The sequence below is a fragment of the Helianthus annuus genome, chromosome 14 (assembly GCF_002127325.2).
Source record: "Helianthus annuus cultivar XRQ/B chromosome 14, HanXRQr2.0-SUNRISE, whole genome shotgun sequence".
Classification (NCBI taxonomy): domain Eukaryota; kingdom Viridiplantae; phylum Streptophyta; class Magnoliopsida; order Asterales; family Asteraceae; genus Helianthus; species Helianthus annuus.
In genome coordinates this window covers 115,056,950-115,081,399 of record NC_035446.2, presented here as the reverse complement: position 1 = coordinate 115,081,399, position 24,450 = coordinate 115,056,950, and the positions used below count along the sequence as shown (strand labels likewise).

Genomic DNA, 24,450 nt, shown 5'->3' with positions numbered 1-24,450 from the left:
GTCGATCGGTTAGCCTAGCCGATCGGCTGGCATAGTCGTTCGGTTGGGCTGTTCGATCGAACAGCCTAGCCGTTCGGCCAGCTTCTGACATGGTTAGCCGTTCACCTAACACTTGGTTATTCCCGTCAGTTGTTGATGTTTTAGAGATGTTTTGACTACGAGTTGAACCACAAAACTGAAGTCCCTACTTAGTCTACCGACTCGAGCAGGAATCACCCAAACCCGGTTAGAGACGGTTTGGAACCCAAGTTTAACGTTTAACCCGGAATCGGTATATCTCTCGGTAGAACCCGAATCTTGAACCATGTGTTTGTTTAGATCGATTGTAAATCGGTTCAAGTCTCGTTTTCACCTTTTTGAGTGTAAAAGAGTTGAAAGATAGATGAAAACCCATCTTCCAATCCTTTCCCACCGTGAAATGTTAAGATCTTTGGAAGATTTTAGGTTATTTATGTGGAAATCGGTTAGATCTAGCTTGTTCATGGTTGAATGAAGTCAAGAACATGAAGTTCTTGATGAACACCAAGAACACCATGATGACATCACTCAAGAACACCTAGATTTTGGTGATTTCATGGATGAAATTCAGATTTTGAAAGATAGAAAGATGGAGAATCGATTAATGAACAAAAACGTACAAGGATTAGAGTGAAATACTTACCGGTTTGAGAGAAATCTGAGATTTAGTGAGAAGAAGAGGCTGGTCGGTCAGAGCTTTTCCAAAAGTGGAAAGTTTGACAAAGACAGCCCTATTTATAGGCTTCCAAAAGAGGAAAGGGTCAGCTGATCGAACAGCATCCCTGATCGAACAGCATTCCTGATCGAACAGCCTGTTCGATCGGCTAGCCTGTTCGATCAGGTTGCCCTGTTCGATCGGCTAGCCTGTTCGATCAGGTTGCCCTGTTCGATCGGCTAGCCTGTTCGATCAGGTTGCCCTGTTCGATCAGGTTGCCCTGGTTTTGAGTGTTTCGCGACGATTTTTGATATTTCGACTTCGATGAACGATGATTTGAGAATGATAGAATTCCCAATCAAATTACTTTTAGTTCCAACTACTATATCTAACATACAAGCATCCTTACACCACAATTTGGGTTCGATTTCGATTGAGTTTGATTCACCTTGAGTCTCGATTGATTTGATTGATTCACCACACACTTCAACATAAAAGTAAACATGCACAAGTAACACATAAGGCACACACACACGTATAAAAGTACAAAAATCCCCACACTGGAGTTTGATGATTGATTCGATTAGCTTGATTATTGATTGACTAGCTTTATTGCGTTGTTACTTCCTATCATTCACAGTCGGTCGTTGATTCACAGTTCGATTATCGGTCGATTAGTTTGATTATACAACACTTACTCCAAATAATATGAAAATCAAAATGAAACTAAAATGAAATTAATCTTTATTAATCTTTAATTCCAATAACAGTCAACACTTGACTTTGACTTTGACTTTGGAAAAACACGGGGTGTTACAAATCAACGTCAGAATCGCCTCAAAACTCTAACCCTGGTGTGAAGAAAGTTGATTTGTTGATTGTGTGTAAAGAGGGGAAGCTATTGAGTTATTGGGGGCAGGGTGAGGTTGCAGATGCTAAGTGTTTCGGTTATCTGTTTGGGTTATGTGGGAAGTTTAGGAAGGTTGAGGATGCTAAAAAGGTGCATGGTTACTTCTTAAGGTCAGGTTATAGGGGGGTATTCAATTAAATCATAATTCATAAGGTGATGGATATGTACAGCAAGTGTGGAAGGTGTTCGATCATATGCCTGAGAGAAATATGGAGTCTTGGCATTGTATTATGCGGTGAATGGGTTGCAGCCGAATGAAGAGATGTTTTGGATTCTTGTGCTGGTGCGGATGCGATTGAAGAGGGGTTTTTGCACTTCAAATCAATGCAGAAGGAGTATCGGATTGCTGAACATTATTTGGGTTTTATCGGTGTGTTTGGCAAACCGGGACATCTTGCTGAAGCCTGAAGCTTTGGAGTATGTTGAGAAGCGAACCCACAGCCGAAATATGGGAGGCGGTAATGAACTATGCTCGAAGTCATGGAGAAGTTGATCTTGGAGACCAGGCTGAGGAGATATATCTAATAAGTTTAATGCTATCAGCATGCTCGAGGGTGAGGGTAAGAAACCCGACCCTTTACAAAGATGAAGAGAAGTTCAGGGCTGCTAACAAAGAGCAAAGTTATGTCCTGGACGTTCTGCATAATACTGATCAAGAAGCTAAAGAGCAGGCTTTACTTTACCATAGTGAGCGTTTGGCGATTGCGATATCTACTCCGGCAAGAACACCACTGAGGATTATAAAGAATCTTCGCGATTGTCACAATGCCATCAAGATTATGTCCAGGATTGTAGGTCGAGAGCTGATTGTTTGTTAGAGACAAAAAAAGGTTTCTTCATTTCAAAGACGGCAAGTGTTCGTGGGTGAAAGCCGTCATTGTTTCAAACTGATAGTTTTGATGTACTAGGTTCCTCTATATGTGTGTTTGTGCTAGCAATGTTTTGGTATTATTCTGGTCAATATAGGGCAGGGCTAGTGATGATGTTTAGAGGTTTATGATATACATTGTCAAATCTAAGTTTTCCTCTTTTGTTATATTTGATCTTAGTTTCATCTTGTATGTGGTATCACTTTACTTTTGATACGTAAACAACTTTTGATACCTAAACAACACATGATAGACGAGTATAGTATTGGATATTATATATCACTTGACCGGCACATGGTAAAACCAGCAATTTTGTATCATGCTTATGTTGTTATCCTTTGTTTTTCAATAAATGGAACATGGGATTTTTCACTCAAAACTGTAAGCTAAACAAAGAATAAACCTTGTTATTTTCCACAATATTCACAGGTATATGTAAATAATGTATTTGTATCATCTAAACAGCAGAACAACATAACTATAATCAATGAAGATCGCATTTCAACTGTTTCTTCATTTCAATCTACTAGTTTTCCTCTCTTGAGAACGCTTTAAAAATCCAACGTTCTAGAAGATCGGCATTGAATCATGCAAGTAATGAAGATCACTCAGCCGGGCATTCAACCTCAGCATAGGTCCACAAGACGGGTTGAAGGACGATGGCAAAATATCTAGTTTGCCAGGTCAGCCAGCCGGAACAAACTTTGACCAGTACTCAGGGTATGTGACCGTTGACCCGAACCAAGGGAGAGCACTGTTTTACTATCTTGCAGAGTCAGCTGTCAATTCTTCCTCTTGTACTCTGGCTCAATGGAGGTAACATTTTCTTGATTTTGAAGTCATTTGTGTACAAGAACTAATAAGGCGTTGAATCGTTTGGAAACGGGGCCATGATGGAGCTTGGACCGTTTAGAGTCAACGCTGATAATCCGACACTGTCACATAATAAATATGCATGGAACAACGCTAAGCCTTGTATGTGTGTATAGAACATGTTTGAAATGATGTATTTAACCGCTACAGTTGCAAATGTCCTTTTCTTGGAATCCCCGGCTGGAGTTGGATTTTCTTACTAGAACACGTCTTCAGATTATATAAACAATGATGTACAAACCGCAAAAGATTCGAATACGTTTTTAGTTAACTAGTTAGAAAGATTCCCAGAATACAAAACTAGATCACGAGAGAAAGGGCATTATGACCTCAACTTGCACAGTTAATTCTTCATAACAACAAGATCACCAATCAAACTGTCATTAACTTTAAACGATTTGTCTATACTGAAAAGAAGAAGGAACATGTTGATGATATGTTATGCTTCAGCTCGGAAATGCATATGTGTGTATATACTTAACTGATTATAACACAACAAAAAACATAAATTTGCAGATGGGAGTGTACCAGTGACTTCAAGTAGGTATTCTATAAACAAACTACAAACATAAGTCGATGTACCAAGGCGAGGTAGAAACCCTTGGATTCAATCTTCATTTAACAAGTTATCTAGTATTAACTGATACATGGATTTACTTATGTTACTTAGGTTGGTGGATATGAAAATCTAACATTTGTGAGCGTAAGAGGAGCTGGACCTTTCGTTCCAAGCTACCAACCAGGGTGCACTTTAGCAGTCTTCTTGGAGGGAAATCTTCCTACCAATCACTAAGTTAACATCCCTGATGTTTTCATCTTCTAGTTGGTATCCATACTAAATGTGCAAAATGCCATGAAAGTTAACATCCCTGATGTTTTCATCTTCTAGTTGGTAATACAAAGTCATTTGAATTCCAGTCTACTACTACACCAACATAATCTTGTTGGTCGTAACATCCAAAGCATTCCAAACTGTATGCCACCATCATCGTCTACATGTTTTGCCACAAACCAACACAACTACGAGCACGGTGACTGAAAACTCAATACGAACGTAGTTGACACGATTGTGCTGAAAAGTCATCTACTTAACTTCGTTTTGACTTATTGTTGTAATGGTTATCTAGGGTGTCAATCGTGTTGGCTTCCCGGATTGACAGGTTGAATGGTTCAACTTGAACATGACCCATTTATTTATTCGTGCAAAAAACTAAACCATAACGATACAACACAACCCATTTAATTTAATTCAATTTTCTATCCCTAATAATAAATAGAGAAAGTGTAAAATATAATAGAGCTTATCGTGTGATGTGTACGCGAACAGAAGATTGCACCGCGTGTCACTCTCATAACATGCGTGATTATGTATATAACGTGCGTAAATCCGAAACACTTGAATACTCCGGAACTTGGGTAAGTCGGAACTCAAGTAAATCGGAACTTATGTGAAATTATGCAATATCGTGCGTGATTATGTATTGTAACGTGCGTAATTTTGCAAATAACGTGCGTGATTATGTATATAGCGTGCGGATTTCGGAACTATATGGCGAAATCCGGAATACTTGAATATCCGGAACTTGGGTATTTCGGAACTCAAGTAATTCGGAACTTATGTGAATTTATGCAATAACATGCGTCATTATGTATATAACGTGCGGAATTCGAAACTATATGGTGAAATCCGGAATACTTGATTACTCCGGGACTTTGGGTAATTCGGAACTCAAGTAATTCAGAACTTAGGGTGAGCGGGGCACTCCCCTAAGAGGGGAGTCCCCTCTCTTACGCACACCCAATCAGGTTATGTCACGTCAACTTCCCTCTTAAACTCCCCTCACACCCCAATTTGATGGCGGCACTCCCCTCTTAGGTGACTTATTTTTTTATTAAAAAAAAAAAGAAAATCACTGATTGGTTGAAAAAGAGGCTGGCCCCACCAACAACCCTCCCCTTCTTCGGTGAACTCCCCCCGACCACCCTCCCCGAATTGGGTCACCGCAGGGATGGCGGCGGTGTTCCCGCTGGTTTGTAGAAAATAGATTCACCTTTTGTAAAATATAATTACAAAATATATCATAACGAGACTCTCGTTATTCGTAGGAAATATCATTGTACAATACCGGTTGCAATAACTAAATAAAAGAATATAAATATAATTATATATACCAATCTTGATTCAAGCCGCATCTCTGGTGGGTCCTTCACGCGCACTTGATAGCATCCTAGACTCGAGTATTCATCATCTTGAGTCTTGAAAAATACTCCTTGACTGCAACAAAGAGCACACTAAAACGTTGACGATTTTGGTTGAGGCACGTGTTCAACACGCTTCCCTTAAAACAGATTTCGCGCCTCTACTAAAGATGACGCGTCTGTCTCCCAGGGTACAATAGCCGAAGCAGTCTGTACTGCCGGAGATGGCTCACCGGCCCAAGGTTACATCCGGTAATTGTAGTGTTTGAACTCATGTGGTGGAAACAAGTAGAGAGTACTCATCTCTCTAGTTGGTATTCAAGTGTTCATACTACTTCTAATATTTTTCATGTATCAAGCAATACCCTATTCTTGTTGTAACCAAAAGAAAGGCACATAGCCTACTATTTGAACAAGACTAGTGAAAGGATTCACTTAATTAGTCACTTAATTAGAGACTTAAAACTCTAATAAAACCAATTAAATACTCAAGAGTTACTCTTTTATATACCACATGAATATTCTAATTAATATTTATAATTTCATTAAATTATAAATATATTTAATATCCATTCACCAAATTTCCAACAATCCCCCACATGAATGGAGATCATTCAAAACACTTAAAATTTCCAATGTAACCTCGACAGTTGAGTTTTGCATACGATAGGTAGGTGTTACCCTTTGAACCTTCGCTCATGAAATGCACTTAGCCCACTAGCTCTGAGTAGATCTCGATGTCTTTGAACTCGTCTGCCGTTTGTGTAGACGACAATACACTTCACACAAGACTCTCCCTAGCCGGGTCATCTCCTCATAGTCGTGTCCAATAATGGTCGTGGAACACTTTCCTGGTTCTGCGAGAGCTCTAGGAATTGTGCCCTCAATTCCATTCGAAGCGACCCCACTTCTCTCTAACATAGGTGATTCTCCTTAGATCATTAAAAGCATTGTGGTTATCATGATCTATCCAAATCATTTACCACATATTATGCTTAGCCTCTCACTTGTCACTTTTAGGAATGGACTAGGAAGTTTATTAATCTTTATAATAAACTACCTTATTAAATGTGTAGGGTTATTCCCCCACAGTGACCTCGCTTATTCATACAATTATGTTTTCCTATTGAACTCAATTCTTGGGATCTTCAGTCTACTGAGTTAGGTTTCCATCATATGAACTTCATTTTTCAAGGGCTTCAGTCCCATTCCACAACTTGATCTCTAATAAACCCTTAGGTTGTTGGATCCATAACATTAGCAAATACCTTTGCGTATTTGAGATCAGTTGTCATGATGTGTTATTAACTCATAAGTTAATTTTGCCTATTGTCAACTTCTAAGACTATAACCTCAGTGGTCATCTGAATCTGGTTATAATATATGTCTTTGTAAGATACGCTTATCATTTAAGGCAAACACATCTCCATTATGCACTGCGACCTTTGTGTCCTCCACATAGTCGTCTGTTTGCAATGTTAGATTCCTTATTGCCAAACTTTTATGATACAAATGCAAGACACCCCCATATTTAAGTGTTATAGGATATCATCCAGATGGGGTAATGAAAACCATTTCTACATACCCTTATAGGGTTGTTTCTAAATGGATCATCCCTCACATTTCTTGCCATTTGATCAACATTTCCGTAACTTCACTTATGACGACATTTATACACATATGATTGAACAAGATCAACCTCATTGTATCAGTGAATTTAACTCATACTGCATTAGCTTACATAAGCTTCTGAGCTAACCAAAGAAACACTTGCCATTGTCATAAGTTTGTCACCAACTTAGAATAATTCTAATTTAACATCTAGAATAAGCTTAGACAATGAGTTCTCCTCATTAGCTTTTCGAACAAACTCTTAAAAGTTACATGCCTTTTCCTTATAATGAATGAAAAATCCTCTCTCAACTTTGTCTATACACAAATTCTTTTTGTGTTCATACACATTTGAATGTTTAGAGTTAATTAGTCTCCGTCAAGACCCATAATTAACCAAGTACTAGTCTAGCATGCTTTAGACTATAATACTTTAGCATGTGAACAGAAGATGCATCATTCTGATTCTTCACAGCCCTAAGGATATCATAATATCACTTTGCAACATTCATCCCTTGTTAAGACAAAATAATGAGACTTATTCACAATCCTAAAACATCAATATTTAGGAAAGTCTCACAAATTATTGTATATAGCACATAGCTAAATTTCATCATTCATTTAAGGAACATAACTTGTTTACCTTTGATCTCCAACATTCTACCATTGACTCATAAGTACTTAAACATAAGTCTTAATCCAAGTCACTTGGTAAACACATTCATCACCAACAAGATGAATGTTTCTCGTCTACAATCACTATTGTGTATGAGATAGAGTCAACTAGATCGACACTCAACAACATGACATTTATAATTTGCCATAAGTGATTTGCACACATCTATTGTTATTCATTAGGAGATATATATATTTAGGATGCTCTCCTAAATGAAGGTAAAATCTCCATATGGATCTAACAATGATCAAGTGGTAGACGCATCTACTTATAAATCTCGCAAGATTTATTAAAGGTATACAATAACATATAGTACTTTACTTTCATATGTTAGAATTCACACTTGTGAATTTTCCAACGACTTCTAATGAAGTATGTTGACATGAATGTCCTTAGTGTATTTCATCTCAATACACTCACTACGTTCTTTCATTACTCACTCATGATGTGGTTATACATTTGATATTTTGTTTTGGACTTCTAGTCAATGTAACAACTCTCAAGTTATTTATGTCCAAGTATTTTCATGTACTATCCGTTTAAAACCATATTCTTTTAAACAATGTATAACCGACGTTATAATTATTTTCCACAAAAATAATTTATACGTCTCAACCATTAGTGATTTATTTCTTTGTAAAAAATTGCATGTGTTATCCGAAGATATTGAACACAAAACAATAAAATACATTGGAAACTAAATCATAAGTGCCAATCACTTTTGAAATTTAAACGGAACATAGACAATTTGTAGATATCAAATAGTAAAGTGCTTTTATTTTCAATACTTTAAAATCTGACCGAAATCTTCTCAACAATATCGTCTCATGGCATGTCTTGAGGTACTCCCTCAATAAGACTCCATGCACTTGTAAGTACAAGTTTCCTATTTCATGTTTAAAATTTAAACTTGGACAATTATGCTCAAAACAACACCAAGTTGTTACAAATACTACATTTACGTAGTAAACTTGAACAATTAAATTTGTTCACAACAACACCAAGTTGTTTTTCACCAAATAACATTTTCTAACACGCATGTTAAAAAAAACATTATAACAAGCACATTATAGAATCGAACTTTTACATAAAACGTTTTCCTAAGATATAGTTTATAAAATAAACCATTTCTCATCATCTTTAATGCTCACATAGGCAATTAAATGTTTACATAAAACATTTATGTTCAGTATGAACAATCTCTAACCTCGTATTATTGATACACATTTTCTAACACACGTGTTAGAAAATTTAAGTCATTTTATATGTACCAAACATGACCAAATTAGAGCATTAAATGTCATCATTAAAACTCATCAAATGTCATCATTAAAACTCTACTCAAGAGTTTCACCAAATGAAGAGTTAAGAGTCTCAATAATTATATACTTAAACTCTAATAAAATTCATCAAATGTCATCATTAAAACTCTACTAAAGAGTTTTACCATATGAAGAGTTAAGAGTCTCAATAATTATAGACTTAAACTCTAATAAAACTCATCAAATGTCATCACTAAAACTCTACTCAAGAGTTTCACCATATGAAGAGTTAAGAGTCTCAATAATTATAAATTTAAACTCTAATAAAACTCATCAAATGTCATCATTAAAACTCTACTCAAGAGTTTCACCATATGAAGAGTTAAGAGTCTCAATAATTATAAATTTAAACTCTAATAAAACTCATCAAATGTCATCATTAAAACTCTACTCAAGAGTTTCACCATATTAGAGATTTTATTAGAGACATAAACTCTAATAAAAACTAATAAATTGACATAAATACTCTACTAAAAGTCTCACTTTATTAGAGATTTTATTAGAGAAAAAAAAAACTCTAATAAAAACTAATAAATTGACTTGAAACTCTCTTAAGAGTTTATCTTCCATATGAAGAGTCTACTAAATGATTTTAATTTCATTAAATTTATATAAATACCACACCATCACTTTATGGTGATTTAATTCCTTGAAGCCAATCAAACATCAACTTCAATGTATGACATTTTATTTCTAAATCATACAAAGCATTAAAATAATGCTACAACAAATTGCTTATATAAAATGTCTACATAAAACATTTCAAAGCATTTGTATTTTAACAATTTTTAACAATCATGTTAAAATTTAAGAAATTCTAACACGCACGTTAGAAATATTAACATTTTCACAAAATGTTAATTCGACTTGCTAAAAGCACATATATGGTTCAAATAAATAAATCATTTCTAATACCCACGTTAGAAACTAAACAATTAAAAATTGCTTCTAAACTAACGCGTTTCATGAACGTTTCTAACACACATGTTAGAAGACAAATGATTTACAAAAATCATTATAAGACTTATTTGTTCATATCAATCCATTGGTGGATGAAAAGTCTACTTTAAATAGAGACTTAATTAGAGACATAAAACTCTAATCAAGTAACATAAAAACTCTTATTTAAAGACATAAAAAACTCTACTGAAGAGAATTTAACGTTTACAAAAAACGTATGGTTTACACCAATAATTCTGGTCTAACACACATGTTAGAGAACTTAACGTTTACAAAAAAAACATATGGTTTACACTAATAAACCCGATCTAACACAAAAGTTAGAAAAATTAACGATTCCTAAAATCGTTTCAAAAACCAAACGTTGGAACCAAAACAATTCGTTTTGTACCACGGTATAGGATTTAAGATTTTATCTCAATCTCAAAAAATCCAAACACAACAAGTTGTACTACATACATATTTCCCAAAAAAATGTTTATAAGATCATAACCTCTAAAAATATTTTTTATTCTATTATAAATCCTTTCGTAAACCCAAAATCATTATAAATAAGGTTTTTAAGATTGTACCAACAATCTCACTAAATCTGTTTTAAGTTTGTAGAAAATAGGTTCACCTTTTGTAAAATATAATTACAAAATATATCATAACGAGACTCTCGTTATTCGTAGGAAATATCATTGTACAATACCGGTTGCAATAACTAAATAAAAGAATATAAATATAATTATATATACCAATCTTGATTCAAGTCGCATCTCTGGTGGGTCCTTCACGCGCACTTGATAGCATCCTAGACTCGAGTATTCATCATCTTGAGTCTTGAAAAATACTCCTTGACTGCAACAAAGAGCACACTAAAACGTTGACGATTTTGGTTGAGGCATGTGTTCAACACGCTTCCCTTAAAACAGATTTCGCGCCTCTACTAAAGATGACGCGTCTGTCTCCCAGGGTACAACAGCCGAAGCAGTTTGTACTGCCGGAGATGGCTCACCGGCCCAAGGTTACATCCGGTAATTGTAGTGTTTGAACTCATGTGGTGGAAACAAGTAGAGAGTACTCATCTCTCTAGTTGGTATTTAAGTGTTCATACTACTTCTAATATTTTTCATGTATCAAGCAATACTCTATTCTTGTTGTAACCAAAATAAAGGCACGTAGCCTACTATTTGAACAAGACTAGTGAAAGGATTCACTTAATTAGTCACTTAATTAGAGACTTAAAACTCTAATAAAACCAATTAAATACTCTAATTAATATTTATAATTTCATTAAATTATAAATATATTTAATATCCATTCACCAAATTTCCAACAGGGAATTGGGTCACCGCGGCCACTCTCCGCTAGTGCCCCGCTCACCCTTATGTGCGGCTGTGATAGTCGCGTATGCACCGCACTACAAGAAACATTGTGTGTTAACCAGCCTCTAATAAACAAACCCAAAAACTTTGGGTTCACAAAAACGTAGAATGAATGAATAACATCAAATCACCGGAGAAACAAAACTCAACCTCGATCATCATCATCATCTCCGTCACAAAATCGTCAGAATCACAAGTAGAAAAATGGCGAGAGAAGTATCAGAGAGCTGTATGGACAGTTTACTCACTGAAATAGTTTCATCATACTGCAATGTTCTCTACGCTACGAAGCCGGAACTTGCCGCTCGGAGAATTGAAGCAATCGGTTATCAGGTCGGTCATCAGTTATCCGAAAGGTATCGATTCAATTCATTTCAAATCGCGCTTTTTTTATCAACTGTTTTTAGATCTATCAACTGTTAATGAACGTGTAGTATATCATTAGTTTATTTCGATTTCATTACAGATATGATGATACCAGAGGTTAGGTTTACAGATCTGGAGAATTAATTTGAAATGTCGGTTGTGTTGTGGAATGAATTGATTTTAGGTTTCTAGATCGTGTTAGTGGTAGGATTACGTTTATTCATCTGGATCTTAGAATGCTGATCCATCAGCTGTGAATGTCTGTGTATTTGATTAGAGGATACAGGATACCAGAGCTTAAGTTTACAGATCTATCGATTGATTTGAGCATGTTTTAGGAATTAGATTGTAATCTGAATGTTAGCTAATTGCGTCGTTGTCATTAATATTTATCATGTTCAAAATGCAGCATTAAACCAAATGCCATAGTGCTTGCTTAACATACATGTTAAGACTTGGAAACATAAAACGAGTCGCTTTTAATCTCAAGCGTGTGACCAACAGATGTGTTTTGGTTCCAAAGTTGATGTGCGTTGCGCGGAGCACACTTCACATATGTGAGGCGTACGTTACTAAAAGGATAGTTATAAATAATATTTTAACTTGTGAGTTGTGAACTTTTAAACACTAAATATAAAATGCTCAAAGCCATTGCTCAGATATGTTCAATCAAATTTGAAAAACCATTGCAATCGACAATACAATTTGTTCAAATATGGGTCAACTGCATAAGATGCTGCATCACTCTTAAGATCACATCAGACCGCACCATGTGATGTACGCATCACTTATTGTGATCTCATCACCAAATCAGGTGATGCACACATTATGCCTCACGTCGTGCGCATTTAAAAAAACAGAGTTTGAATTGAGGCTATATTAGTTTTTTTTGGAGCGTTTTGTTCTTGTATTCTGCATTTGTATTGTGCAAACTTCAACGGTAGCTGATGAATGTAACAGATACGATTTGATCTTACTTTGGTGTAATTTTCCTTAAATCAAGTTTTTGATAATGGTTCAAGGACATGGTTATGGCAACTGGCAAGTAGCTTATGACCTGCTTAACATAATTGCTTTAGGAAGTTGAACACTCAATTTAAGCCTTCTGGTTTTAGACTTTTCATACATTACTCTGTTAAAAAGTTACATATTTTGTGTCTAGTTTCTGAATCTTGCTAACACTTAAAGTCGATAATAGTTGTTACTGAGTTTCTTATAACAGGTACACCATGGAACGACCACGGTTTAGTGATCACCTGGAGGCAATCAAGTTCATCTGTAAAGATTTCTGGTCTGAGCTCTTCAAGAAGCAGATAGACAATTTAAAGACTAATCATAGGGCAAGTTTCAGTTAGTATAACAATTGTAAAATAGTAGGGGATTGATGAAGTGACTTATTTGTATTTTATAGGGTACATTTGTTTTGCAAGATGATAAATTTGCATGGCTTTCACGCATGTCGGGGGAGCCATCCACAGAGACTCGGGGTTCAGCTACAGAGGCTGGAAACAAAGCTGCAGAAACAACTGGCATGCATCTTTACTTCCCTTGTGGGATAATAAGGGGAGCTCTTTCAAACATGGGCATTCCTTGTGCTGTTTCTGCAGATATATCCAATCTTCCTGCTTGTAAGTTTCCAAGTGCTTCTGACTAAAATTATGGCCAAATTATTAAAAACATGTCTATATATCATTTTGTTTATTAAAAAGACATATTGTCAGTCATTTGTCAATTTGATAAACAACATAACAGTAAACAATTTGACAATATAAAAAAGATTCTTGTGTTAGATTGCTTATCTGTTAAGCCAGAATGCTTATGCATGTTAAATGAGTCTATTTAGGTTTTGTCTCCTAAATCGACAAATGATTTAAGATTAAAACATGTAACCAGAGTATAATTGGTTGAAAGTCATCCAAAATGTATTCATTTACATAAAGTCATAAGCCTCCTGTCCTGAGTCGTCGTACTAGAAAAAGTTAGACTATTATTCTAGGTTGTCAAAGGCTAAGGACACCTACAAGGCGCAAGGGGTGAGCCGGTCGCCTAGGCGCTTTTAAAGTGAGGGCCCGAGCCCCGAGGCAAGCAAGGCGCATGTGTATTCAAGGCCATTATTAGCTGTGTTAGTCTTCTAGACATGTTTTAGGCTGTTTTAGACTGTTCTAGACTAGTTTAAGCCAGTTCAGGCAGTTTTTTTTTCCTTCTTTTTCCAGATTTTGTCCTCTTTTTTCTGCACCTTGCTCAATGCAAGGTGGTTTTGCTTGCTGCGCTTGGGCGCCTTTGACTACTATACTATTATTATTATTATTATCATTAGCATCATTAGTATATAGTTTTTGTAATATTATTTGACACTTTAATCATCAAGGAAGTTACAAAAAGTTAAGCAAAGAAATTGTTTGCGGGTCACATAAATCAGGCTTAACCTAACCGGTTACAAGGCACAATAAAAGAACTGTCATCTTGATTACCACGCTTTCCTTCAATGTGTGTGAATTACTCAAACTGATATTTATTTTGAATAAATTTGGTGTGCAGGTTCGTTTGTGATCCGGATAAAGGTGTAGCAAACATCATCCTTTCCTGGGCTGCAAACCAAGCACTGTATTTTCATTTTTCAATACTACAGCAATGTAAGTAACCAAGTACGTAATTGTTGACAGTTGAAATCAATCAACAAGACTTCTAGATGGTCGGAAATGAGTGATATCTTATTATTATATAAAAAAGGGGACCATTTGATTATTTTTGTCTATGTGCAATCTGCTCGGGAGTGAGATCGACTTACATAGCTATTAGTTATATTAGAAAGAACAGTTAACACACCAGCTTAGTGCCTTTTATAGATCTTGTAGAGTTGTATTGCACTTAATATCATTTGTAGCGTAGTTCTTCAACTATACCGTTCAAAGCAAAGCAAAGTAAACCAGCCGGTTCGGCCAGTTTGAGATTTATATTGATATTGTTCGATTTTTACTGTTTGATTTGGTAGTTTGATGGTTTAACAGACGACCAGCCAACGGCTTGGAATTTGTAATCGGGTATTATATGTGTGTGTGCATATATAAACATCTTTTTCATTTTAATATTTTTAATACATTACTATGATTTTGAAAAGAAAAAAATCGGTAATTGTGAGCCTCTGTGGCCGACCCACTCAAGTTAGCCAGTTTGATTTGTGCTTTTTGAAACTGTAGTTAGCAATTTGGCATGAAATCTTTAATCAAAACCTTCTAAAACACCCGTAAATCATTTCTGCAAATGGAACTCACCTTTGGAGCTAAAAGGATGGTATATTATTTATTTGTGCAGTTCGCTAACAATTTTTTTTGTGAAATGAGTGATACCTTCATTGCTCTATCGTCTTTGCCAACTTTAAAACCACCAACGTTGCAACTTCCACCATGTAGTCGCCACCCCACAGTAGTCTCCACCCATGGGCCTTGTTACTGCTATAACTCATTGTCGTCCCTACCGCAGCTGCAACCACCACTAGTAGCACTCACGTCGTCGCCCTTGCCACCCCTAACTCCATCACCATCGTTGTCACCACCACCGATAGTGGCGATGTAGGATCTCACACAACGATAATGTTTTGTGTACTTGCGAAGGGCCTCATTAACCACATGCGTCTCCGTTTGCTTCTACGACGACATGTCCACTACATGTCTACTAATTTGTTACAAAAAATGTGCAAATTAATAAAAAAAATAATGAACAAGCAATCCATTCAAAAAAAGGTTGCCAGATCCGTACTCACCTGTTCACGCACTGACACCTAGATTCATAACGAGTTCGTGTAGTGGACCAAGTGACTAACCACTAGACCAATTTGTCAAGACATGTAATAGACCAAGTGACTACCCACTATACTTCAACAACTTCTCTTTTTTTAACTAATTTACATTATAACCCTTGAATTTTAACAGCGCACCCTGGCACTACGGGGATGTTTGGGATTGCTTTTAACTTATGACTTATTAACTTTTATAAGTCATAATCATAAGTCACAAATCCTAACTTCTCATTTTCTCCGTTTCAAACCATAAAAACTGCTTCTTAACCCATTATCCAAACAATGTAAATGACTTATTAAGTTTTGTAAGTCAATAAGTTAAAAGAGTTAAATGCCATTTTAGTTCTTGTGGTTTTGGTCATTTTGAAGGTTTAGTCCAAAGATTTTATTTTTCACTTCTGGACCCAAAAAGGTTTTACCGTTGCCATTTTAGTCCACTGGGTTAACTTCATCCGTTTTTTTCTGTTAACGAGAAGGGTAATTCGATCATTTTATATGTAATTCTATTAACTAGAAGGGCAATTCGGTCATTTAAAATGAAAAATTAAATGACGAAAAATTAAACTGGGAGACCCAAACACCTGTACTCGACAGCGTATATTCCGACCGCCAAATTTCAGGTTTTTAAACCGTAAACCCTTTTCACCTTCTTCCACCCCCATCCATCCTCTAATCACCACCACCGCACCAACAACTGTTATTCGGTAAGGTTTTACTTTGCTGGACTTCACTATTCACTTCCTTTATACGATCATTACATACATACAGTTACATATACATCTCGCTATATCTATGCGTACGTAGTGTTGTGAATTCAGTATCTTACAAAGAAATATACGATACACAATTAGTTTTCTCCAATTTTTGAGTGTTCACCAACAATCGCACCCGCGAAATCACTGTTTTATTATTTGGTTAAATGTGACCGAATAGAGGACCAATTCTAGGGTTTTTAGGTATATGATGATGATGATGCAATTATGCACTATAGCTTTCACTGATAAATATTAATTACGTTGTGAGTGACTGTTTCTGTTACACCTTATAATACATCAGTTCAATCATCTAGGGTTTTCACCAACTGTGTACACACAATAGGGATATAAGTTTTGGGTAAATGGGATTGAGAAGAGGACTATTTCTGTAATTTGTGGTTTAATGTTAGTATGTAGTGAAGTTTTTACGAATGCATATTAATCGGTGTGATGAATTTTGGTTTTATGTTTTAAGACAGAGTTGTAGAGTAATGAAGACTTGGTACTGTTATATTCTTATTGGGCAAGATTGATGAGGAGCATCAAGGTATTGCCGGAATCTGTTCGCAGTTCTATGCGGTCTGGCATTATTTTGTTTGATTTGACAAGGGTTATAGAAGAACTGGTATTCAACAGTCTTGATGCTGGTGCCACAAAGGTAATCATAAATTTATGTAGATCTCTTGTTCATAATTTAAACAACCAAATTTATTGAGTTATGAAAAATGCGTTTTCTGGTGAGAGTTGTCATGATTCCTGTGTATCAGTGAGATTTGTTACATATATTTCTGATTAGACGCACATTATTGGACTGTTATGTAATTTTGATAAATCATTTTTTTTCCATGCTTCACAATTGCAAATTATTGAAGTCAATATTTGTCTCTGTAGGTGATCGTGGCTGTAGGCGTTGGGACAAACTACATAAAAGTTACTGACAATGGTAACCCACCTTAATTCCACTAGAGTGACATGTGACCTAACTTCCATCTCTGTTTTTCTCTTTTTATTCTAAAAGATAGTCTTGCAGGTTGTGGTATTACACGGGATGGACTGGTGTTGCTGGGAGAAAGATATGGTAATTGGAATGCTGTTTTCTTATTATAGTATAATTTCCATTAACACATATGTATGTTCATTTCATTGATGTCTATTCTATGTTTTTTTCTGCATACCCATTTCAAAATAGTTAGTTACTAGATGATTATTATAGGATGCTTATTTAGTCATATGGTTTTGTTATGTTTGTGTTACTTGAAGCAACATCTAAGGTTGAGAAGCTGGCTGGTATGAACACTGTTCCAGAAAGCTTTGGTTTCCGCGGGGAAGCACTAAGCTCAATTGCTGATGTTTCTTTGTTGGAAGTTTTTACAAAGGCCCATGGAATGCCAAATGGCTACCGCAAAGTCATAAAGGTACGGGTTCTTTAATGTTCAATATTAACATTTTATTGCATATTACCTTTTCTTATTTTTCATAGTTTTGTTTCCTATTTTTCAGGGGTGCAAATGCTTGTATCTAGGAATTGATGATGATAGACAAGATGTTGGCACAACAGGTAATGTATTCTCAAGTGTTGTACAAGAATGTGTCATTGCTTTCACTTTGAAGGTTTGACCATTTGTTAGCATATTGTTGGTTATTGCAGTTGTCGTTCGCGATTTATTCTATAACCAACCAGTTAAAAGGAGGCATTTACATTCCAGGTTCTTTCACATCTGTTAACTTGTAAACATAAACTGTTTTAATCATCGTTAGTTGTTGTATGAAACTGCTTATTCCTTATGCTGATATAATCTCATTATGGTATCGCGGGAAAGCCCCAAAAAGGTTCTGCACTCTGTTAAAGAATGCATACTGAATATTGCTCTTGTCCACCTGGCAACCTGCTTCAAACTGGTTGATGTTGAGAGGTGCTCACTTTTCGTACATGCAGCTTATGTTCAATTACTAATTTTAAAAGTTAATCCTTAAATAATTAAAGCATCATCTTCATGCAGTGGTGATGAGCTTCTTAGCTTGCATCCTTCATCTTCTCCTTTGCCCCTATTAACAAGCGGTTTTGGAGTTGACGTTTCACGTTCTCTACATAAGTTGGATGAATGTGATGGAAAATTAAAGCTTTCTGGATACATATCTGGCCCTTATGAAACATTCTCCGTGAAGGTATTCTTTATTTTCTTCCGTTTTGTCATCATTTATTTCCTATTAAAGGTTGCTTATTTTGCAGGCTTTCCAATATTTCTGTATCCATGTTCTTGCATTGCTTCTATGTTTCAATGTAACGGTCTTACGGGTAGATAAATGGGTAAAGAATATATTAGAATATATTACCGCATTTGTTCTTTTTTACCTTTTAACAAAGATATCAATTCAAGATATATATCACGAGGCCCGATACATAAATTGCTGAGTCAGCTAGCTGCCATGCATGAGAGTTCAGATACGTTAAAGGCTGACGTTAGGTCTCAATGTGGAAAGCGGAGCAGGGTTCAAGCATCTCCAACTTACGTATTGAATTTAAGTTGCCCACGAGCTCATTATGATTTGAGTTTTGAACCTGCCAAGACTTGTGTTGAATTCAAGGTAAGATATGCTCATGACCTTTGACTTTGGTGTTGACTTCATATTTATGCTGATCTTTGACTTTATGCTCAAATTCTTTGAGTACATGCTTATGAACTTTGACTTCCGATGTATACATGCTTGTAGACTTGTATGCCCGGGAAACATTTTGGAGTTTAGAAATAGAGTAAAATGCCATTTTCATCCTGAGGTTTGGCCAGTTTTGCAAATTTCGTCCAAAGGTTTGTTTTTCCGCATCTGGAACCAAAAGGTTTGAAATCTTGCCATTTTCATCCGGCTCGTAAAATCCATCCATTTTTCTCCATTAAGTCAGGGGTATTTTCGTCTTTTTTTGCTAACTTAAAAGGCAATTCAGTCTTTTTCACTTTATGTAAAAATACCGAATTGCCCTTTAAGTTAACAAAAAAGACAAACCTTTGGACGAAATCCACAGAACTGGCCAAACTTGAGGGACAAAAATGGCATTTTACTCTTAATAATATATATTTGACCATTAAACATCTGTACTAATGTTGCAGGATTGGGATCCTGTATTAGATTTCATAAAGAAAGCTGTTTCATGCGTTTGGAGTGAAGGTATGTCTTGTGGTTGACTCAAGACATTAGTTTTGAATAATTTAATCATAGTTTGTACCAATTGAAGTGTTTGGTAACTAATTGTCTAATCCAGTATTTGAATTAAACTTCTGATGTCTGCCAGTCTGTGAAGGTGCTCATATGTCTAAAGAAGATGATATATGGAATGAAGCTGATACTTTTTTAACCAAAGATGGTAATATCACTTCGTCTTCCTTTTTAAATATCATTTTTATACGTATACCTTTTTAGTTACCACTTACCAGTTGAAGTGTTTGGTAACTAATCGTCTAATCCAGTATTTGAAATAAACTTCTGATGTCTGCCAGTCTGTGAAGGTGCTCGTATGTCTAAAGAAGATGATATATGGAGTGAAGCTGATACTTTTTCAACCAAGGATGGTAATATCACTTCGTCTTCCTTTCTTAATATAATTTTTATACGTATACCTTTTTAGTTACATGGATTCTTCTGCTGCCAAACTCATGTAAATCAGATATACTGAATAATGAGCGGTTTCCAAAGAAGAGGTGCGTGACAAAATGCAATCAGGATTCCATTATTCTTTCTTCACCCCAATTAGAGATGCCCACAAAAGAACCAAAGCACATGACATTAGGTAGATTTTCATGTAATCGATCTCAAAGAAATGCTGTACGGTTTGAAGATTTTGGTTACGTAACTTCCGAAGATGCCAAGTGGCACCCAAAAACTCTGTATACTGGCTGTAATACAAGCAATAAATCGCTTGTGAAACATGCATCTCCCATTTCTTTTCATTTTGATGATAATCTTATGAAGCCTTTTATGAGAAGTTGTTCCTCTCACATGGATATGTTACGTGTTGTTAAAAGCACTAGAGGTGATGACAAATTCAGATTCCAAGCTGATAAGTTCAAGAAATGGCTTGACATGGATGATAATAGAGTGGATGTTGAAGAAGAAAATGATAATATCACACTGGGTTCAGAACCATGGCTCGATGATGGCGTAACCATTTGGTCGCCACCTAGGATCACCACATCAAAAGGCTCACTTGATACATTTTTGACCGGTGGAGACTGCTTGACAGAGGATAATAGTCATTGGACCAGTCCAGTTGCATCAATTCAATATTCTAAATCAAGTCACTGGTCTTCTAAAGAGGATAACAGACACTTCAAACATGAAAGAAATATTGGATTTGACCTTTTTGCACATGAGGCAGACGAAAAGGATATCTTTAACGTTGATTACATGAGAGATAGCCCTTCCTGGGAGGATTGTGAAAAGAACATTAAGAATTCTCGAAATGACGGTATTTTATCCCAACAGCAGTATGATTTCCTGTATGAATCAGATTGGACAAGATCTCCTGTAGCTGCATCACACCATATGCCTTCATTATCTTATGCTGAAAGGGAAAGGAATAAAATAGCTCATTGTAAAATTCGGGATAAGCAGCGAAGAAGAAGCTGTTCGGCCCCACCATTTTACAAAGAGAAGAAAAGAATCATTGCCTTAAATAGTTGGATGACTAATAAATCAGAGACACTTCATGATGCCCCTACTTTGAAAGGTGATTTTTCAACTTATCTCTATATGTGATATTATACGTATCAAAAACTCAAGAAACTAACTTTTTCTTTATTTTGTGTGTAGAAGCTAGCCATCTGAAGCACACACAGAAATCATCTGCGAATGACTTGCGGTCTAAGGCTAGGTAACATTACCACGTATAACGCATGCTGTAGGTTGAATCTACGAATTTGGTTTCATGCTGCTGTTTTTCTTTCTGTTCAGACATGATGAGAAGAAAATTATTGGTAAAGCCGAGATTCCAGATTATAAAGGGGAGGCGACTCATTGTCTTGATGTATACATATACAATACAGATTCCAGTAATTCTATTGCCTATTTGAAACACAATTTTCATACATAAATATGGTGATACGATTTTTACACTAAATTTCTCATATTTTTAGACTTCACCTCAAAGGAAAACCTAGGTGGACTAGGCTTTGGAGTAAAATGGCGGAATGGCTGTCCTTTGACTCCAGTTGAGTGATATTATATATATATATATATATATATATATAGAGAAAGTATAATGTACTTCAAGGCTTAACCTACATTAACATACATGACAAAAAATATAACGTGCGTTATTATCATAGAACGTGCGTGATTATAGTCCCATGCGTGATTATGTGGTCCCATGTGGTCCCATGCGTGATTATGTGGTCCCATGCGTGATTATACCCCTGATCCAACGGTTACCATTGTCTCCTACGTGATGTATGATAAGGCTTTTTGTATGTTAACCTTACTCTATATATATATATATATATATATATATATATTGGTTCATTTCTAACCACTTACAAAAAAATTAACTTATAATTAGACTTTATTTGTTTTACTGACAGAGTATACAGACACGTAATGATCTTGCTAATGAGGAGAAAATACTTGATATCTCTTCTGGGATATTACATCTCTCTGGTGATTCTCTGTTACCCAAGTCTACAAGTAAGAAATGTCTTGAGGATTGTAGAGTTCTTTATCAAGTTGACAAGAAATTTATTCCCATCGTGGGTGGTGGAATACTTGCTATTATTGACCAAGTATATCAACTCTTCTAATTTCTCAGATTCATTTGTACTTAATTTCATTGGTCAAACATAAATTTGACTTGAGGATTTGACCACTAATATGGTTGTGTTTGCAGCATGCTGCTGATGAAAGAATACGACTTGAAGATTTGAGAGAAAAGGTATAAAGGTATTTCGTGAGCTTTTGAATGCTATGTGATATGGTATAACTGAAAAGAAAAATCTGTAGGTGCTTTCTGGAGAAACAAAGACGATCACCTATCTGGATGCAGAGCAAGAACTTGTATGTTGACTTCCATCCACTATTACAGTTATGAATTCTTTTATTTATTTATTTATTTTTTTTGTGATTTGACTTTTTATATCTTTGACACAGGTTTTACCTGAGATTGGGTATCAGTTATTGAACAACTATTCTGAGCAGATCCAGAAATGGGGCTGGATCTGCAACTTTCATGCTCAGAGCTCGGTGTCCTTTAAGAAGTAATAAAATTCACCTACTTCTTTATAAGACAAATTTGAATGTTTTTCACATTTCTATAATTCTTGCACAGGAATTTGAATTTCTTAAACAATCAGCCATCTGTTGCCACACTACTTGCTGTAAGTCGAGTTCTTAATTTACTGGTGACTTTTTTACTTATTCACAATTCACATAGGCATGAGCTATATTTAATCTTCTGAAATCCCCTTAGGTAGCGTTCGTTTCATGGAATGGAATGTAATGGAATTAGGAAGATTTTCTTTGTAAAATTGATCTTGGTTGGGGAGGGAGGAATTTGAAATCCTTCACTCTAATGAAATTTGTGACTATTTCAACATTCCTTAGAAATCCTTCACTCTAATGAAGGAATGGAATGGAATGTTGAAATAGTCACAAATTTCATTGATTAAACAAATTCATTGGATTTCAAATTCCTCCCTCCCCCAACCAAGATCAATTTTACAAAGAAAAACTTCCTAATTCCATTCCATTCCATTCCATGAAACGAACGCTACCTTAGATGTTCATAGTTATTAACTAACGCATCCCTCCTGTTTAAATGATCGCTCTCTGTTTGCAATATATTAAGGGAACAAGCTTGTATATTAGGTCTTTACTTGCGTAACATACCCATTTTTTAATTGGCATACAGGTGCCATGTATTTTGGGTGTCAATTTAACTGATGTCGATCTCCTAGAATTTCTTCAACAGGTTTGTAACATATCATTCTTATTATGCTGAGACATTCTTTGAGTTCTATCTTTGAAAATTTTGGTTATTTTTTCTCATTTGCAATGTTTTTTGTTTAAAAAAAAATCTATACTTGTTTACCAGCTTGCTGATACTGATGGATCTTCAGGAATACCACCAGCCGTTCTTCGGGTTCTAAATTTCAAAGCTTGCAGGGGTACAGTCCTCTACATCTCAAGAATTTAGCTCCACATCTCTAAAAACATACAATACATCCTTATCTACAAGTATTAGTGTGTGCAACAATACATGTTCTTACTATAATGCATGATTTCATAAATAGGTGCAATCATGTTTGGAGATGCACTACTCCCTTCAGAATGTTCTCTTATTGTTGAAGAGCTTAAGAAGACTTCAATGTGTTTTCAGGTGAGTACGCAACTAAAATACTACTTTTCTCTTAACCATTTTTGGGTTGCTGAATTTTAACCTCGGAATAACATGTGATTTTGGTTTGTTGTGGTTCAGTGTGCTCATGGTCGGCCAACAACTGCACCCCTCGTGAACCTAGTGGCCTTGCATAAACAGATTGCTAAGCTTGGAAATTGGAGCCATGGGTCATCTGGGCCTTGGCATGGACTAAGTCGACATAGACCAAGTCTCGAGCGTGCGACTCAACGGTTAAGTCAATGCTAGAGGTATGAACATGTCTTTAGGTCACATATGTCTTGTTATTCACCTATACGTCTTAAGCAATGTAAGTAGAAATGTGTGTGTTGTATGTTCTTGTAGAGTTGTAAAAACATGCTTTATTTCGACATATAAATCTTGTTTTCCATTAATGGGGGCATGTGAACTTGTGCATAAAGTTGGTTAACTGTAGCTTCTGAAAGTTTTTTCTATCATCCAGAATCTATCTCATCGATTTTGTACATGTCTCCTTTCAGGATACCAATACATGGATTTTGTATTTTATTTTATATTATATATATATAGGGTAGGGATAGTGTACATTAATTCAGAAGTGTGAGAAGTGTCAGTGGCGGATCTAGGATTCCGACCAAGCGGTAACGTATTATAAATAAGCGGTAACGAAATCGAAAAAACGTCATTTTTTTCAAAATTTACACTAATTTTTC

The 24,450-nt window shown here is 35.7% G+C and overlaps 2 protein-coding genes across 2 annotated transcripts; both read left to right on the top strand.

Annotated features, from left to right (window-relative positions):
- Positions 1-11,528: 11,528 nt before the first annotated feature.
- LOC110909096 (trafficking protein particle complex subunit 6b) lies at positions 11,529-14,783 on the top strand. The gene is made up of 4 exons (XM_022154105.2): positions 11,529-11,819; positions 13,052-13,169; positions 13,241-13,457; positions 14,368-14,783. Exons 1-4 carry the CDS (start codon positions 11,668-11,670, stop codon positions 14,394-14,396), a joined length of 516 nt encoding a protein of 171 aa, XP_022009797.1. The 5' UTR covers positions 11,529-11,667; the 3' UTR covers positions 14,397-14,783.
- A 1,417-nt stretch (positions 14,784-16,200) lies between these two features.
- On the top strand, positions 16,201-24,225 carry LOC110909095 (DNA mismatch repair protein MLH3). Its single transcript, XM_022154104.2, has 27 exons — positions 16,201-16,329; positions 16,856-17,038; positions 17,272-17,323; positions 17,411-17,458; positions 17,641-17,795; positions 17,881-17,938; positions 18,029-18,086; positions 18,201-18,293; positions 18,381-18,546; positions 18,611-18,626; positions 18,746-18,966; positions 19,485-19,542; positions 19,667-19,738; positions 19,872-19,943; positions 20,039-21,100; positions 21,184-21,244; positions 21,325-21,422; positions 21,507-21,580; positions 21,951-22,148; positions 22,253-22,297; positions 22,366-22,419; positions 22,513-22,619; positions 22,691-22,739; positions 23,273-23,332; positions 23,456-23,528; positions 23,655-23,740; positions 23,840-24,225. Exons 2-27 carry the CDS (start codon positions 16,913-16,915, stop codon positions 24,005-24,007), a joined length of 3,330 nt encoding a protein of 1,109 aa, XP_022009796.1. The 5' UTR covers positions 16,201-16,329; positions 16,856-16,912; the 3' UTR covers positions 24,008-24,225.
- The last annotated feature ends 225 nt before the right edge of the window (positions 24,226-24,450 follow it).

What these genes read in the sequence shown, in the direction of transcription:
- LOC110909096 (XM_022154105.2), top strand. Translation starts at nt 11,668, where the DNA reads ATGGCGAGAGAAGTATCAGAGAGCTGTATGGACAGTTTACTCACTGAA. An exon ending in ATTTAAAGACTAATCATAGG is followed by an intron (nt 13,170 to 13,240) that starts GCAAGTTTCAGT and finishes TGTATTTTATAG; the next exon opens with GGTACATTTGTTTTGCAAGA. An exon ending in TATATCCAATCTTCCTGCTT is followed by an intron (nt 13,458 to 14,367) that starts GTAAGTTTCCAA and finishes TTTGGTGTGCAG; the next exon opens with GTTCGTTTGTGATCCGGATA.
- LOC110909095 (XM_022154104.2), top strand. Translation starts at nt 16,913, where the DNA reads ATGAGGAGCATCAAGGTATTGCCGGAATCTGTTCGCAGTTCTATGCGG. An exon ending in ACAAGATGTTGGCACAACAG is followed by an intron (nt 17,939 to 18,028) that starts GTAATGTATTCT and finishes TGGTTATTGCAG; the next exon opens with TTGTCGTTCGCGATTTATTC. An exon ending in TACTTTTTCAACCAAGGATG is followed by an intron (nt 19,944 to 20,038) that starts GTAATATCACTT and finishes CATGTAAATCAG; the next exon opens with ATATACTGAATAATGAGCGG.